General features: G+C 43.1%; 1 protein-coding gene across 11 annotated transcripts in view; it reads left to right on the plus strand.

Moving 5' to 3' along the window:
* ST3GAL3 (ST3 beta-galactoside alpha-2,3-sialyltransferase 3) overlaps positions 1-18,497 on the plus strand; it is a 191,470-nt gene that overhangs the window by 143,030 nt on the left and 29,943 nt on the right. For all 11 annotated transcript variants that reach the window (XM_042030504.1, XM_042030502.1, XM_042030503.1 and 8 more), the window contains one exon: positions 2,628-2,814. In XM_042030504.1, the coding sequence (XP_041886438.1) occupies positions 2,628-2,814 (187 nt within the window). The remainder of the gene's footprint in view (positions 1-2,627; positions 2,815-18,497) is intronic.

Here is an 18,497-nt window from a genome sequence, read left to right on the forward strand (position 1 = left end):
CACTGCAGAACTCCTTTGAAGGATGATATTTGGGACCTAGGGAGTGAATTTTAAGTGAAAAAATGTGGTACATTTGTGGACAAAGGAGTGATCCAGCAGTATGTGGAGTTCTTTGATGCCTCATGTGTTACCACGTGAGGATTGCTAATTGCAGCAAGAAATTTTGTTCTTGTGGTGAAGGTAGTCCAATTCAGTTTTGTCAGTTCTAAAAGGGCTTGGAGTGAGTTGCTGTTTTTCTTTAACTAGACATTATCAGGTTTCAGTGCAGATGTTATTCCCAGCTGTCACACTGTTTACCTGGCAGGACTTCTTGCAGCAGTCAGTCATCCAGGCTCTGAAATGCCTCCTTAGAATGGATTGCAGACAGGGCAAAAATAAGCGTGTATCAGAAATTCCTGTTTAGAACCAGGTAGAGATTCACCTGATGGTGAAACTTGAGTGGTATCTGAAAGGATCTTCATGGTGCCAAGTTTAGGAGTTAGTGTCTCTAAGCTCCATCTGTAATCAGCGAACATAGAGAGAAAAACACTCTGAAACTTCCTGTGGAGAAAACTGCCTGTCCATGGGCAGTACAAGGAGGCCTGACATCCTAACTGAGGTTTTCCAAGATTTAACTGTATTTCTAACCACCAGTGCATTCTGCCTGGGAAGGGGTTTGAGGTGTGGAGTCTGCACCTTCGTGGACATGGGCTGTGGCTGCCAGAACTTTTCCTGCTCCATTGCCCACGCTGCCCTCGGGGCACTGCCCCTGGGCCTTGATGGTGCTGGCTCCATCACTGTGGCTCCATCAGCAGTTCACTCTCTCCTTTGCTGGAGACCTGAGTTCATCTCACCTGGGGAAATGGTTTGATTTATGTCCTGTCTAGAAACAAAGTAGGGTTCCCGAGTTTTGGGAGTGTTAACAAAGTAAGCAGCAAAACAGTGAACCCAGCAGTTGGGGATGGGAAAAACCCTGCCAAAGAGCTGCACAGTGACATTTGAGACAACTGCAGACACCTCCTCATCCTAAAGAAAACAAATGAAAATATGTAAAACTAGCTTTCTTTGCATAGTATTCATAGTATTTATAGTGTTGGTAGTATTCTGTTACCCTTAGAGCTGCATGCTTTTGCTTTATATAAGGTCATCCACCCCAAAGAGACACAACACCTTAAAGTTTAAATACTGCCCACAGAAAAAGTGAGTGATGTGTGACTGTGCCGTCAGCAACAGAGGAAAAAGCAAGGGACCAGGCTGGCTGGGAGCATTGTACTCAGGTCTAGTTACCTCAAAGTCAGGCTACAAAGCAAGGGTTTATAAACCATGGAAAAAGACATCATCTGCTGTATAAATTGTGGTGGTGCTGATTCTTAAGTTTTTTGCCTTTAATGTTTTATTCCTGGTGATAAAGTAAGTCTTTTTGCTAAAAATGCATAAAAATGTATTCCTCTAGATTTTGAATATAATTTCAGATTTTGTAGAGATTTTTCTTCTGCTAAAAGTTTTCCAATGTAAAATGCTTACCCCGGCTGGAAGAGGCAAATCCAGATTCTCATTAACATTCCTACATGGCAAAATTTGCAGTCCATAAGCACTTTCCAGTGTACTGAACTACACCAAGTCAAGAATGCTGCAATAATTCAAGCAAGCAATGCTGTGCCATCAGAGGCTGCTGTTTGATGTCAGCAAGAGTTGTATTCCAAGTTACATGAAATTTCCTCAGCTTTGGGTTTTTAGTTTTAAATAGAAGTTCTGAAAACTTTAATGTCATGAAAGTCATCATTGCTGTTCATGTCAGAGCAGTTCACTTTTCCAAGGGAAAAAACTTTATTCCTGAGAAATATTTTAACAAAAACACAGCTAAATACATAGCATCTCCTTAGAAATCAGTATCCCTAAGGGAAAAGCTGTGCAACTGCTTGAGTGTTTTCAGAGTGGGATGCACTTCCACTGCAGAAACTCCGTGGAGTCAGTGAGACTGCAGTGGTGCTGAGCCTTGTCCTGGCTCAACCTCCTCCTTTGTGCTGGCATTGCAAGGCAGCTCACCCTCCAGATGGGCCAGTTTGGGGATTTAAACCAGGTGCAGATTGTTTCTTTGGGATTTTTTTGAGAATTATTAGTTGGCTTATTTCCCTAAGTGGCCTCACTGCAGGCAAATTGAGCCGTGTAAACTCTGGACTGGGGTTGGAGAATGAGACAAGTTTCAGTTTGTTTAAACTGATGTGGAACTGCATCATCTCTTTCAGCACAGTCTTGCAGAACCCAAGTAACACATCACAGGAGCAATGGGCTGTTAAAATACTAATGCTTAGTTTGTTACTCTAAATTTGCAAGGACAATATTTTTCACTTTCCTTTTCCAAAGCCTCCAACCCTATTTAAATCACAGGAGTGGATATGCAGAAATGGTTTGCATTATATTCAATGACAGAATTTAAGTAACTTCTCATTAAGCTGTTGTCACTTGGTACAAACCTCCGTAAGTGTTTGTGATTAAGAACTGCAAGAGTTAACATTTGCTACTGTAGCAGCTGCTACAGGGAGCTCTTGCCCAGCGGTGATTGCTGTGTCATCAACACACAGGAGTGTAAGTGGGAATCTGAGTGTAAGTGGGAATCTGTGACAGTGTCTTCTCTGGTTGCCCTGCAGGCTGAACTCGGCTCCAGTGAAAGGCTTTGAAAAAGATGTGGGTGGCAAGACAACACTCCGGATCACATATCCTGAAGGTGCAATCCAGAAAATGGAGCAGTACGAGAAGGATTCCCTGTTTGTTCTGGCAGGATTCAAATGGCAGGATTTCAAGTGGCTGAAATACATTGTTTACAAGGAGAAAGTGGTAAGAACACTGTCAGCTGACACTGTGAAGGTCACCTAATTAATAATGGTGGGCAAATATTATATCACCATCAAACTTGCCACATTTTTGTCTGAGGAGAGTTCCACTGTGTGTCCTGCTGCATTTAAGTGAAGACTTCCTTTACCTACACGGACTTCAGCTTTAATTAAATATGTTTTACAAAGACATCTGTCTGTAATCTGTGGTGCATCACAGATGAGGCTTGTTATTCAAGATTGTTAGTGTGTACTATGAACAATTAAATTAATTTTTAGTTATCTTAAAGAGTATTTTAAAGGACCAGCTTTTGCATGGATTTTATGGACTCTTAGGATATAAGAGCAGAGGAAGGAAAAGAGCAATGGTAAGGGGAAGAAATGGGAGTTTGGGGACAAGGATGTGATGTCACAGGAGGGGAAGAGGAGACAGGAGACAGCAGCAGCCCAGCAGCACAACTTGTTGAAAAGGCTACAATCAGACTTAATGTGACCTCCTGAATAGCACGAGCCATTATATTTTGCTCAGTTACTGAGCTTCATGATTTGTGTTTGGTTAAAGTGTCATCCAGAACAGTATCAAGTCTCATTTTAAAACACTGAAATGGTGAATACACTGCTTTCCCTATGTAAACATTTTACCCCCTCATTTGCATGAGTGCCCTTCTGAAGCACCATGGACCTGTTAATAGTCAGGGTTGCTCTCTGTAATTTACCTACCCCGAATGGAATCAGGTTGAATGACTTCTCATTCAGTGGATTGTTTGTCTGTGTCAGGAAATCCCGAATAAATAGTGGGTATAGTTCTTGTTTTACAAATCTTATATATCAGTTTTCAAATGTTGCTTAATGACTTTTCAGCAAATAACAAGACAAATGGATTAGCATTCAGGAGATGGCATATTATATTGTGTGTTTAGAGACAGAGAGAGGAGGTTGGCAGCTCATCACTTACAGAACGAAACAGTCTGGGAATATAATTGTATACGCTTGTTACAGAGATGGCCTTAAGGGCTCATACTTTGCTCTTGTCTAACACTGGCACCAACTTGCAATTATTTTCTTGCTACCAGACAGATGAAGTTACCTGGCAGCCTCTGGGCAAGCACAAGTGGGCTTTTGTAACATGAATAATTGAGTCAAATGTAATTTTCTTTGCTTTGTGTCAGGCTCTTGTTCCTCATTCAGGGAAAGGGAAAGCCCTGGAAGTGTCAGTGCCCTGCAACCTGAATGCAGTTGCAAGGACTCCTAGCGTTTAGCTGGAAGTTCAAAGGATGGGTTGATTTACTTCAAAACAAATTGAATTTCCACCTGCTGCTTGCTGTCAAGTCATCATCACTAGATTCTTGTGTGGTATTCCCTGCTCTTGGAAAGATGCAGCAAATAGTCTGTCAAAACTTGCTATACTGGGGAGAGTGATTGCAGTTCTCTTAACTGAGTGCTTCAGTGCCCAGCTTGGCAGAGAGCAGAAAGAACTTGAGCTTTGTGCATTACTTCAGTGTTCTTGTGATTGGCTCCTTACCCTTCAGTTCTTCAGAATAAACACTCTGGGGTTTTTTCAGTTCTTTTAGGTGATGTTTTCCAGATCTCTTAATTCCTGTTGCTCTTTTGAATGCTTGTAGTTAATTCATTTTTTTCTTAAAGAGCAGTGCCCAAAAATGTACAGACTACAGCAAAAAGGAGGAGCAAAGAGATAATTAATTAACCTCACAGTTCTCACTCTTTATATATCTGGTGTTTCAATGGCCTTTTCCACAGTGGCATGGAACTGAAGGTGATCACCGGGTTCCTGGAGACTCCAGGTCGCAGGAAGAATTGGAGAGCAGCCACTTCCCCCACTCCACACCCTGTGCTTGTGCTGTTGGCTTCTCGTGCCAAAGAGCAGCACTGTGTACTTGTCCCTACTGATCCTTTCTTCCAGAACGCTCCTCCAGATTGCCAAGTTCCTTTGGCAGAGCTTCCCAGCATACCTGCCATTCTTTCCAGATTTATGTCCTCTGCAATTTAATAAACATACTTTTTACTCCATCATCCAGGTTGATAATGAAAACACTAAACAATGCTGGTTCCTAGGCAGACCCCAAAGTATCAACATCCTTCCATTTCTAGAGTGAGCCCACTGAGAACTCCTCGATAGCTTTTTGGCCACTTCCGAGCTTGTATCACAGTCGTATCATCAATAACATTTTTGGCATGTTTGTGAAAGTAATCTGTCAGAAGCATTACTGAATTCCAGTTCATGTCTTGCTTCTCCCTGACAGTAATTTTTCATCTGTATAAAAAATTTTTTTAAAAAATGATTTGCTCTTGACAAATCCACCTGGGTTGCTACTCAGTCTGTTATTTTTTTTCAGGTGCTTACAAATAATTAATCCTGCTCTTCTGGGAATTGAAATAATAATTCAACTCTCTTCCTTTTCTTGCCTTATTAAGGCTAGGCACTACTTTTGTCCATTTTTCAATCCTTTGACCCCCTACCTGTTCTACACAAGCTCCCAAGGGGAATCAATGTTAGTTGTTGAGGCTGCTGAGCCAGTTTGTGGAGTAGTTTAGGATGCAGCCCAGGTGACTGGAAAACATCTGTCTTGTGCTCTCTAGTCTTATTTCTCTCTATTTGAGGCTGAGATCTTGCTGTCACTGGCTTTAGCTGCAAGCGGGTGGCTTGCACAGCTGCTTTTTCTAGAGGAAACCAATGCAGAAAGTGCTGTCTCTTAGATAGGAATGACTCAAGAGAAAACTAGCAGTGCTAAGGGAATAGCACGCAGGCGTGTTTGTTCTAGTAGTGAGTGTTAGTATTTTCATCAGTGTGTGGTAAGTTCAAAATGACAAATGCCTGCCCAGTGCTCTCTGTTAGGATCTTGTTTCTCTCTCAGCTGCTTTTCCAGAGAAAGGGGAGTTTCTTAGTTTCCTGGGTTTATCTAGAGGCACGACCTGAGAGATTTGTATGCCACAGCTTCTTATTCCTTATCTGACATGTCCCTCTGCAAGACTTCCTCCCTGTTGCAAACCAGTGGTTACAGTCAGGAGTCTGACCTCAGGATGGAGAAAGGGAAAATGGAAGCACCCTGCTGCACAACTGCTGTGGAAGTCGACACATTCCTCAAAAGAAAAGGGCTGATCTCTGCCCCCGATGTTTCCTTTGTCTGTGACTGTTGATGACAACTGCGCGTGTCCGTGGTACAGTCACAGGTGGGTAATGAAACCTTCTGAATTCCTTCAGACACCTGGAGCAGCTTGGACCTGCTGGACCAGAGATTCCGGGTCAGGTACTGGGATCCTTGCTTAGTCCTCTCTTGAGTAAGTGAAATCAAAGGCAGTTAATCTGAGAAGGAGTAAATAAAAGGCGAGTGGCTATTTATTGCTGGGTCAGTGGACAGATAAGCTTATTCTCCCTGCAGCTGAGAGGGATTTGCTCGGTGTTGTATTAGTCTTTTGGCAGCACTTGCATACTGAGGAAGGGATAAGTGCTTTGTAGAGAGGAGGATTTTCAGAAGATGTTACATGGAAAAAGAATCAGTGTGATGCAGAAGCAGCAGCAGAACAGTGGGGCAGGGGATTTGACGTGTTACATACAGTCTGGTGCAACAGCCTCCTGGAGAGCTGTGTGATGCCTTAGTGCCCTGGGAGACACTATATCCAGAAAGAGGAGCAGTGGAATATGGATGTAAGGAAAAATAAAAGCTCAACTGCTTTTTATTTCACACTAAACCAGAAATATCTGGAAGCAAGTAAAAACTTGAAAGAAAATGTTAGTCTAGGAAAAGGACAGTTTTGGCTAAATGTTCACTGTCAGCAGCAAAACAAAGGTAGTCTCCATCACAGAGTTCTGGCTGAGCTGGCACTCCAGAGTGCAGTCATGTAGGAAGTTAGAGCAGTACTGTATCACCAGAGAATGTAGACCTGCCTTTAAGAAGGGGAAGGGTGAGTGAATCTGAGCGACTAAACCACTGGTAACGTAATTTCAGTCATTTGACAAGCATTGAAATAAACTAAAGGAGAAAATCATTACACTGGTTGCATCTAAAAGGAGTATGGGATGGAGAAAGGTGACACGGTTAGCAGAGGGGAGTATTGCACCATGCTGACCTAGTAAGTCAGTGTACAAGTGGAAAGGAAGTGGGTTGGAGTCCCACAGCCTGCAGTTGCATGAACTCATGGCTGTTGCAGAAGGGTCACAGATGTGAGCTGTTTGTGCGTCTGTGGTGACTGGTCTGGCAGTGCTGACTTGGAATCATTGCTGCAAGAGCCTGTGACACTTTCAGGCACCCCTTTGCTGATGAAACAACTGCTGCCAGTGCATCCCCAGAGGGGGATTACTCATGGACAGTCACTCAGAACAGTTACACTTTCTCCTGGACTGCAATTTTTGCCAAGAGACATAATCTATATATATTGTGATCCACCCTGCTGCTTCCCACTGCTGGTACCCTCCTGCATCTGCCTGGGTCTCTCAGTGACAAAAACTTTTTCTGAATACACAGAGTACCAGAGGAATTGCAGGGGGAGGGATATATATCGCTCTTCTTAAAATAAGAGTCAAAAGCTGAAAGTTTCTCTATTGCATGGAGAGTAGATGCTTCCTGAAACAAACAGGAATTTACAAGCTCCAGACATGAAAAGCAGCCATCTCAGCCTGGTACTGAGGCCAGTTCTAGGGTGGTTTCTTGCCTGTCATTAGTGAATTAGAGGGAGCTCTCTTGCTTGCTAGGGCTCACATCCCTGAACATCTAGCGCATGGCAACAAAGCAGCCAAGTGAGGCCAAAGGTGCCACTAGAAATTGGCAGCTCACGAGCTTCCTGCTCATGTAGTAATGAGCCTGTGGATGATTCCAGTGGGAATCTCTGCAGCCTTTGCCAGGAGGAGTCACTTGTGCAGAAAGCGCCTGCAGCTCCTAGAAGTTCTCTTTGATAGTGAAAGTCATAGGAGCAAGTGAGCACCTGCCTGTGAGCGAGGCCAGGCTGGGTTGTCTGTCCCTTGCAGGGACATGTCTCTGACAACTTGCACACAGCAGCGGTGCCCTACAGCCGTCATTCTCCAGCAGTGGGCACAACATAACCCCTGCTCCTGTGTCACAGCATGTCACTGCTGCTTGCAGAGACCTTGTGGATGTTGCAGCAGGGAAGGTTTTATTTAAGTTTTTATTTGGGAACTTCATTATTGTATTAACCCAACGGCTTACTCCTAGTCCTGGTAAATGTGTGTTATGATACCTTCCTGGCACAATCAGTGAGTGTTGCTGTGCTGGAACCAAGGCCGGATTGTTGCCAGCACTTGTGCTGTCTACTGAGCTTTTGTTTAGAGCTCCTCTTCTTCCATTAGTTAATGGCCTTGTCATGCTGCATGTTTGCTAGGGCAGCCTGTGAATGTCACAGCCCTGTAGTTCACTGTGGATTCCTCGGATATGAAATAGCCTTACCTGTGGGCTGGTTTACATCCCTAAAACAAACCTGAGGAGCCATCATGCTCTTCCTGTCATCTTCAGGAAAATAGTGAGGCTGTGAATCTGTTGTTGCTGTCCAATCCCAAGTAAAGCTTCATTCACACGCGTGTAGTTTCAGCTTGTTTGGAGCTTGAGACTAGCACTTGAGCAGGTGGTTTCTCTGGGTCTGCACTAGGGAGGAAGAATCTGCTTTTTCCAATGCTGTCTCTTGCCTTTGGTGACAAATGGAGTGGCCAGTGCTACTGGCAGATTCACTCCAGAGTTTGCTTCTGAACTGCAAATGTTTTCTTTCCCTTTTCTCCTCCAAGGGGCTTGTTGCTTTAAATGTCTTGTGTACAGTGGATCTTTTCAGGTTTTAAAGGACTGTGAGAAAGACACGTGGGATGATTCTTGGGACAGCATTCTAGTGTGGTGGAGCTGTAAATCCACTACCAGTTTTCTTAATGCATTATGAATGCAAAGCTTGGTTACAGATTTGTGCTGCCTCATCCTGTGCTGAAACACAGCTTCAGCCCATCTGCTTAGAGATGTGTCTGGCTGGGCATTGCCTTGTGTGCTCCTGCTCTCTTTGGACTCAGCTGAAAGGGAACAGAAGCTGGACTTTCTGCTCCATCATAAATGAGAAAAGCTTTTGAATTGAGAAATCACCTTAAGGGTTGTTTCATTTCTTTCACAAATTTGAGTTTTCACCTAAATAGCTATTTATAACTAATCCCTTCAGAAGTATAATATAGGGAGGCATGGCTGGTGAGTAAGGCAGCCAGCCTGCTCAGGGGACATGATGAGGCTTGCAGTGGGGAAGAGCCAAGAAAGCCTTTTCAGTGGTGCTTGTCCTGTGGTCCTAGCACATGGTTTAAAAACCATTTCCACTCACAGAGTGTGGGGGGATTCTAGGAGGAATTAGCAGAGAGTACCTTACCACATCATCAGAATGGTTTGGTGCCTCAGTCAAGGCAGCTGACTAAATGTTGAAGCACAGGAAATGCTTTGTAAGAAAGTGAAAACATGAGGCAGACTTTTCTGGCTCCTACCAAGTCTCTGACTGAGAAGATGAGGTGGGAGAGTCTGTGTGATGCATTCTGTGGAGAATATTCCATATTCCTTTGCCAGAGAGTAGCTGGAAGTTAGCTTGTCTTTCTGTGATGATTGTTTTGACATCGTTTGGGATTTTTAAGTTTGATCTCTCTGGCTGTGTAGAAGGCTAGTCCATACTGCCTGGGGGGTTGTGCTGCCATGGTCAGGAGCTGTTTCACCATTGCAGGGCATTGGTGGGAATGGCCCAAGGGAAGTGTGGAAGACTTGCATATGGAAAAAAAAAAATCCTTCCCTGTGACTGGCCTAGGAGATCAGAGCAATTTGCAGAAGATGTAAGAAGTATGAACACTGGTGCTCTGTGAGAGAAGGTGAGCCAGCTTTTTCCAGTCATGGTTAGAAGAGAGACTGGAAAATATGTAGATATGCTGTATAAAATGTTGTCCCTGTTGACCAAAAGAGGGAGGAAAGTTTAGTTGTGTATTTTGTGATTTTTAACAAGCTTTCAGGTAGCACTGTGTTGAGGACCATACAGGAACCTCAGTAGGGAATGACCCAGTTTGCAACATGGGCCTTGGGGGAGACTTCCTGGCCAGATTCCCAACGGAAGGTTGTTGGTATGGAAAGTGCAGGCTGGAGCTTGCCCTTCATACATACCTGCATGCAACAGCATAATGAGATTAGGCAGGTCACTACATAGCTGAGAGCTGCTCCCACCCAGGCATGCACACTGTCTGTAAGTGCACTGTCAAGCATCAGCTGGTGGCAGGGGCTGTCCTGGTACCTTTGCAATGTGCCTTCATAGCATTTAATAGTGCCAGGTGGATGTGTCCTGGACAATAAAATTTGTCCACCTGGACTGGGTAGCCATTAATACCCACAAATCTGTAATCACATTCACCTAAGCCTGTGGGGCAGATGAAGAAAATTAAAAATAGCCATAACCAGACTATTTTCTGAATAAAAAAATCCAGATATCAAAAGTTTGCAAAGTATCTATACTTGTAGGAATGACATCATTGATTACTCAAATTTTAGACAGTTTCTCTTTAAAATTAAAATAAAAATTGTTGGTGTGTCTGCCCTTCTAGTCTTTCCCACACTATGCATTGTTTTGTCCTTTTTTTTTTGTCCCTTGCTTTGCTTACTGTTACCTAACACCAGTCATCCTTGCCCTATACTTTTATTAATGGAGGGGAAGCATTTAGCCATGCTAGGCATCAGCAGTCCTTAAAGAACCTTTATCCCACATTTGCCAATACAGCATCATCTTCATTTCTGGCTCAGTAATCCCAGCTGTAACGTGAAAACCAGAGAGCTCCAGTTAGATTTTTATTTCTTTAGTTTCTATTCCTGTACATCGTTCTTAAATGAAGAGACCCAAACAGGATTTGCCCCCTGAGAAGACTGTATCATTGCCCTAGCAGGACATCCTTTCTGGGATTGCCTCCCCATCCTCCTTTATCCTGAGACAATTTCTTCCTAAAATTGTCACCATCTAATCTCTTCTGATGTGTGTTGCCATCCAGCTGACAGTTGCTGCTCTTGCCTGGATATTTGATCACTCCTTCCTTCTCAACCGAAGTCAAAAAAGATGGGTAATTTAGAGCTGCAGTTTTTCCACATCTCAAAAAGTCAGTGTGAGGGCCAGCTGAAGAGCTAGTGCAGGTGTCTTGAAAAAGCACCAGGAGGGTGTTCATGTTGCACTCACCCTCTTTGGGAGGCTCTGGCAATATTCAGACACCAGTATTATGCAAATCCCGGTAGGTGCATGTCGAGGTCGTAGTGCATGTAAACTCAGGTTGCCCAGCTTGACTGGAATATCTGAGCCAAATGTAAAGAAACCAATTCCAAATCTGGTGCTGATCTTAATGAAACACACAATTCTATAAACAGCAGAGCTAACGAAATTGCCTGATTGCCTGTGGATTTGTGTCCTGCTCCCTTTTGCACCACAGAGCTCTTGGATTTCCCGCAACTTTCCCAGTGCTTACATGGCCTCACCTCCACCTGGCCTCTCCAGCAGCAAGGTGTGTGTCTCTCCCATCTAGCCATACATGGTTTTACCAGCAGTGCAGCCCATGCCTGCTGAGGGTATTGCATGGCCCACATGTGCAGCAGATGTTCCTCCACACCATGAATCCAGCACATGGAAAAAGTCCCAGGACATGGCCAACAATGAAACTGAGACGTCACCCAGAGGGTATCAGCTATTCGTGCAACTGTTAGTAGAATAAAGATGTTCTGTGTTAACACTTCAGTAAAGAACTACAGGAATCATTTGAAGTCTGCAAAGCCTCCCTTAGTCTGAGAGATTTGCGTTCAATTTATTTAGCTTACGCATGAGATTTTGGAGGGATTTACTTGTAGTCTCGCTCTCTACCTAGAGGGAACATTTTTTCTCACAAGGCTTTTTAATTTTGTCGGAAGAAGTGTATCTGAAGCTAGGCAAACGACCAAAAAAGGCAGCACATTTTTATCAGTATAAGTATTTTTGCTACATCTGCCCTACAGGCTTGATGAATTTGCTCTTGATGTCTTGAAATCAAGACTGGACATCTTGGTCAAGTTCCACTCAAACAGTGTGAGAGTAAAGGACTGGAAGGAGAATTTGCTCTCTGCTATGCAGGACGTCCAGAAAGATGTCAGCAGGATTTCTCTCAGCCTCTCAAGCCGTGCTGAGAAGAAATAGCAGAATGTGGTGGCTAGAAGCTCAACTAGATAAAATCAGCCTGAACTAACATAATTTCCTAGAAATCTGTCCTTACAATTCTCAAATGACATACTTGCAGAGGTGAGCACTGATTGCTGACATCTTTTTTTCTGAAATGCAGATTTAATCCAGTGTCTGGGAAAATTCTGTGTCCTGGGAGGACGCAGGACAGGGCTGCACTCTCATGTTGCCTTCCCTCCCTCCTGTTCTGTGACTCTGGGACCCCCTGTCCTCACTCTCTGTGACCCGTTTGTTGACTATGAGGAGCAGGGTACCAAGCCAGTAATACACCTGACAGCTTGTCATGGAAGTAAGTTGTTTGCTTTATCCAGTTGTCTGAAAAGGTCACAGCATTTTTTTCTCTTTTTGGGGCACAATTATCCAGATCTGTTTCTTTATCCAGAGGGAGAAGGCTTTGTGGAGTCTCTGAGGTGAGCAACCTCCAGCATAACAAAATTCCCCAAAAGAGTTCTTTGGAAAGCACTGCAACGCTACAGGATGCTAAAAGATCACCAGTGTGGGGTGTGAAGACTCACAGAGGAGGGGAAAAGCACTGATTTGGTTTTGTAAATAAAATCACACGCTTTCTGTCAGTGGCTGAAAAGAGACTCCCCTTTCACAGCTCCAGGAATTTTGCTATCTGCATTTTTTATTTAAAGTGAGGTGGGGGGAGAAAGTCTAAACCATAAATATTTATCCAAGATGTGTGGTTGTTAATATGATCCAGTCTTCAGTCATTTTGAATGGTGTCATGATGACAGATGTTAATTCAGAAAGGAATAGATTGGACGATTATGCCTGAAACACATGTGTTCCTTGGCAGGCTCCATGGATTACTTGCATAGTTAGAGCTGTCTGAGCAATTTGTAACATTTTCTCTGCCTCGAAGCACCGAGGGCTCCAGGACAGGGGGTTGACCTATATCTTCAGTCTGCTATAATAAACACTGAGGTAACTAAACTCCCCATGTGCTTTTATCTTCCTAAATTTATCTCTCCCCCGGTGCTCCAGCTGTGTGTGGTGCTTCTGGTTCTACCCAAGAGGAATGGCAGCTCCTTACTCCAGGAGAGAAGGATGCTCCTGTGTGTGAGGTGTGAATCCCTGACCTGCTTCCCCTCCTGACTGAGCAGCACCCCTACCTCAATGCTTGCAGCTATTTAATGCAAACACTTTTCCTGACAACAGAACTGAAAATAGACCAAGCCATATGAAGGCAGCAAGCAAGAGAGATTCAGGAAAGATCTGACTTTTTTTTTGTAGTATTTCTATTCTTGCTATTGTGATTTTGTGGCATGTGTCTGAGGTTGTTTCTTCTCTTCTTAATTAAGACAGATTTGTAAATCTGTTAGTGTCTTAATTTTTATTTATTTATTTAGTCAGAGGCATAAAATTGGAGGAAAATGACCACGCTGTTGGGTTCACAATAGCTTGGTAGGTCTACTTGGAAGTTTTTGTCATCTGGACCATCACTTGTATCCTGGTCATTTTTGATTAAATGAAATTTGCCTACAGCTGACAAGTACAGAAAATATGGAGCCTGGCCCAGGCAATCAGCACTCTGACTATTTGGAAAAAAACTCTTTAAATGTAAATGTTCTGTTTGGATTACAGTTTATTTAAATTCTAATCTTTTAAGAATATTAAATAATCTTACTTTAAAAATCTTCTTCTGTAAGACACCAATTATTAATGCAAGTCTAGAAAACAAAGTAGGGCAGGAGCTTCCTGGCATCTTCCCAGTTTCTTGTTATTTTGACCTTTCTGCCTTCTCCTCTTAGAGGAGGCTGAATAATTTGTATATATTGTATATGAACATTCAGTGAACATACAAATGATTTGGCTTCTCATTTCAGCAAAGATGCCAAACTAGAAGAAGACAGATTTTCTGTGTACTCTTGCTGTAAAAACAATGTAAAAATTTCCCTGGAATCTCACTTTGAGATAACTTCAGAAAGCGATGAGGGTTTTTAGGCCATAATTCTTCCTGTGGTGATCCTTTAGCTTTTTTTGTTGCAATGTGTCAAGAATTTAGTCTAAATATGTGTTGTTTAGTGAGTTGCTGTTTGTATTCAAACTCATGAATCAGTTCAGCTCCCCAAAAAAGACTTTGCTGATGGGTGTCCTCAGATGCCCTGGGATGCCCTTGTGCTTTGTCACCCAAGCCTGCAAAGACAGCTTTTAAAATTTTTTTTCAATTTTTTTTTTTTTTCTCCTGAGCAGGCGTATGGTTGTAAGTGGAGCAGGTAGCTAAGCTTGTAGTTGGGATCGCCTCATGTTTTCTGTTGTAAGCAATGGGGAAAATGCTTTATTGTTTTATTACACCAGCATCTTTGAGCTGATGTTTTCCATGCCACATGTTTGGCACAGCTGGAAAGTTCAGCTGAAATAACTCAGCTGTCTCAGGATGAGGCGACTACTGAAAATGCACAGTTGTATCCTTGTTTTTTAAAAAAAAGTCTCCCACCCTATTTTGCTGAGATTGTCCAATTCTGCAGCCTGGTGGGGCTCCTGCTGTTCTGTGAAATCCCAGGGTTTGGTCTGATGTTCCATGGGGGCTGTTAGATGCCGTCAGTGCCAGGCACTGTCAGTCTTACTGTGGCTCCGCTGTCCTGCCTGTCAGGTGTCCTCCCACACAGTTAGCTGGGATGCAACATCTTCAGGGATGTAAGAACTAAGCAGGATTTTCTCATCAGTTACTTCTCCACAAAGAGTTTGCGGCAAGGACAGCAGGCCAGGGAGCAGGGAATATCTCCTGGACTCTCAGGAACCCCTTTTCCTCCTCCCAGTCACCTAGGCACTGGGAAGGAGCAGTAGCCTGCTCTGATGCATGGCAAGAGCAAAAGTGTTGGAATTCAAAGAGTGATGGGTACTGGGGACAGCAGAGAATGGAAAGGTTTCTAACTGGCAGGAAACTCCTAAAACACTGGCACTTTAAGACTTTTTAAAGTGCTCTATGATTATGGGAATCAAGCTGCCAAAAGTTAAACAAAAAAATAACATTGCATTTTCAACGTTAATTCAGTTCCCCTGTGCAGATGTTATTCTTAATTACATAATTATATTCTGGCTTGCTTAGAACACAGCTGTCTATCTAGTGGAGAGGGAAGACTGAGATTTGGACTAATTTCTGTAATGCAAGACATTCAGCCTTGTATGAGTAGTTGTAGGAGCTGTAGAACATGTGGATAGCAGAGAGGAAATGCAAGGAGGAAGAATGGTTCTGCTGGTTAGACACTGAGGGTTCCTCTTGAGGAGATGTTACACACACAAAGTATTGCAGAGATGCTCTAAGTGTGAAAGTATGGTTTGTAAAACACTTAGATACATGGTGATATAAGAAAAATCTTGTGGGAAGATTGGAAAGTTAGTGTTCACAACAGTAGTCCTCAGCTGAAATCGTGAGACAGTCCTACTTCAGCAATTACTAACATGTGGACCTCACCCTTTCAGTCCTGGTATCCTTTTAATAGATGTTACATGAGTGTGACATTTCATAAACTATATCATAAAAATAATAATGAAGTAAAGGAGCTGGTCCCTTACGGGAACAAAATACCCTGTATATAATGATGATGTAGGACCTATTCTTCTTTAGGATTTTTCTGAAACTCTACTACTTCAGATATGTTTTCATTGAAGGATTATTATTCACAAAAACCACAAAGCAAACATAAATTATCTGAATCCATTCCTTTCACTAAAAACTTCCATCTTTCCTAAGACATTTCAGAACAGGAATATTTCTTCAAAGTTTGGCTCAAAATCCAGCTTACATTTTGAACAAAAGAGTCCATAGTACAGTCTATCCATCACCCTGTTTGCACATAGAAGACACGTCTGCTGACACACCGTATGTGAGCCATCGTTTATGCTTCGACTTGTGAAACAGCATTCATCAGAAAGATCTTCAGTGTTTTTCTGCAGCTCCTCTGACATGTTCCAAGTTCCGTTTTATTCGCGGGACAATCTCTTTTTTAATGGCATTTTGTTATCTTACAACTGTGAACCACATTTTGCTCTCAGTTACATGGATAAAACCATGAGAATACTTTTTTTTTTGAAAGAGGAATTCCTTTTCATTTACAACATGTCATAAAAATAGCTTGCTCTCGTGACTCCTTAGAGCTGCTCTTGGCCTTGTGCTGTTTAATCCTGTGAATCAGAAGACAGCAGCTGGTGTTAGACCAGCCACACAGGAGGGCCACGTGTCTGTATTTGGGTTAGCTGTAGCACTCAGTTATGTAGGTCAAATGAAGCTGGAAATTCAGTAGGCCTATTTGAATATGCCTATCTGCTTATTCACAATATATGTTTGCAGGTAAACAGGGCAGAAAGTTCCTGACATCCCTGGGAATGAGCACGTTGCTGAGTTACAGCAAACTGGTGTGTGACACACCAGTGCCACCCTCATGTCCCAGGTGGATTTTCTCACCACTGAAGTTGCTGCTTTCTGAGCCGGTATCTGTGGATGGGACAGCTTCCAGTTTCACGTGTAGCCAGGGTGCTGTGTAGGTGACATGTCTGGCACAGTGTTTAAAGTTTGCAGCTGCTGCTTGGAATTAAGTTTCCTTTCTCTTGTGGTTTTCGACCTGGTTATCAAGCCTCATGAAACTTCTCTCTAGTAGTGAATGATTAGCTCAGCTCTATCAACAAAGAAGAAAATATTTTTGCTTTAAAAAGGAAAAAAAAGCTCTGGTAGTGCCATGTTTTGAGGTGCTTTTGTCTCCATCATGCTTTGCTGCTTTTTGTTTGCTAGGTATGTAATATATTTGGGTCTTACCCTGAGAAACATTAGTAAAAACTAAATTTGTGGGCTTTATAACCAGTCAGGAGTTCTTTTAGGTGCTGTGAGGCAGTTGGCAGGTGGGCCACACTGACAGGGGAATGGGCTGGGAAATTACAGCTGGTTGATTTTAGACCTGGTCAGTGGGAGGATGCCTGGGGAGAAGAAACAAAACTGGAAAAAATTAGAAGTACTGTGTTGTTGGGTAGTAGTTGAAGAGCTGCATCTCTTTTGACAACAGAACAAAGAGAAGATGAGGGAAAGGCTTGAGGAATGCTCCTGCTTCAGGCAGAGTAAGAGCTTTTCACTGGGGCAGATAAGAGCAGAACTAGTCTCTAGAGCATTTCTAGGCTCTAGAAACTGAAGATAGGATCATTCAGAATGAATGCTGGCCACAGAACCATGTGCAGAGGGTGGTAAGGGGTTCTCCATAGCTTTGAGAAAATTGGGTAAATATGCTTGAAGTGTGGGCTAGTGGGTCTGGCAGTTGACCATCATCCCAGACTGCAGGCTCTCAGCACCTCTGTTCTTGTTGCTAAGAATTCCTTGTTGCTTTGATAATCAGTGCAAATGATGCAACTTCGTTTATATTACCACTTCTAGAAGAGCATTTTCTAGGTCTCCGTGTCTACTTGACCGCTGAGAAATGCAGCATTGGCTGATAAGATGGTTATTTTCTAGTGGAAACACACCTTCCACATCTATCCAGCTATGCCTGAGCAGAAACCTTTCAAAAGCCTCTGCATATGGATCGCAGTGGTTTTGCTGTACCTTGTTTGTGTGACAGTGAGAGCTTGTGGATGATGGGTAGAGAATAAATCACATTCCAGGCTTGGTGGGGGCAGAGATTCCAGTCAACAATGTGCTCACAAGCATGGTGAGGTCTTATGACTGGTGCATCATCCCTTGACATTTTTTTTGCCTCATGTCCTTCTTCCTCTCCATTTCTGGTGTTAGCAGAGTTCAAAAGAGCAGTAATCTCCATTTTCCACAGGCTGCCTCTCCAGTCTCTTAATTTGGTTGCTCTGCAACAACATACTACGTACCCAGATTTGCCGGTAGCTGACCTTTGCAATCTTCCTGTCCCCTTCCCATCAGAGCTAGAAATCTCAATGAGCTATGCCGCCTGTAGTCCTAAATCCACTAGTATTACAGAGGTACAAAAGAGGCAGCATCTGTATCATCAGGACACAATGGCATTACCTCTCATTTTGCTTAGTATATTAGAAATGTTGTTATTCTGGGAGACTCAGCCTGCTTCTCGTGGTTTGTATTTTCCACTGAGGTGTGCTTCTTGGCTAAGGCTCTGAGTTTCCATATTTTATTTTAGCATGATTTGCCTTTAGCGTGATTTTATTTTAGTTGTGATTTGCCTTGGTAAATCTGAGAACAGGAGACGGAAAACTGAATGGAGACAAAAAATAGTTTACAACCGGCTGTGCCTATTAGCCTTCAGTACTCTGCAAATGGACAGAATGAGGGATTGCAGCTGGATTGTCTTGTCCCTGGAGCTATTTGGTGAGCCCTGCCATTTTTTATCCCTTCCCCCTAATCTGCTATCTTTGGTCTGTCATGTCTGTACCAGTTTATTCCTGGAGTGGTGTCTCTAGAGGTGGTGTCTCTTTTTGCCTCTCTCGCTGGATAAGAACTGTACAAGAAATTGGCTTGAAAGCCCCGACCTATCTAAATTCTTCTGTGCTTTTAAAATAGTTTCCTCT

This window comes from Corvus kubaryi, unplaced genomic scaffold (genome assembly GCF_017639235.1).
Source record: "Corvus kubaryi isolate FWS band 111438036 unplaced genomic scaffold, C.kubaryi_AGA036_p1.0 37334, whole genome shotgun sequence".
Classification (NCBI taxonomy): Eukaryota; Metazoa; Chordata; class Aves; order Passeriformes; family Corvidae; genus Corvus; species Corvus kubaryi.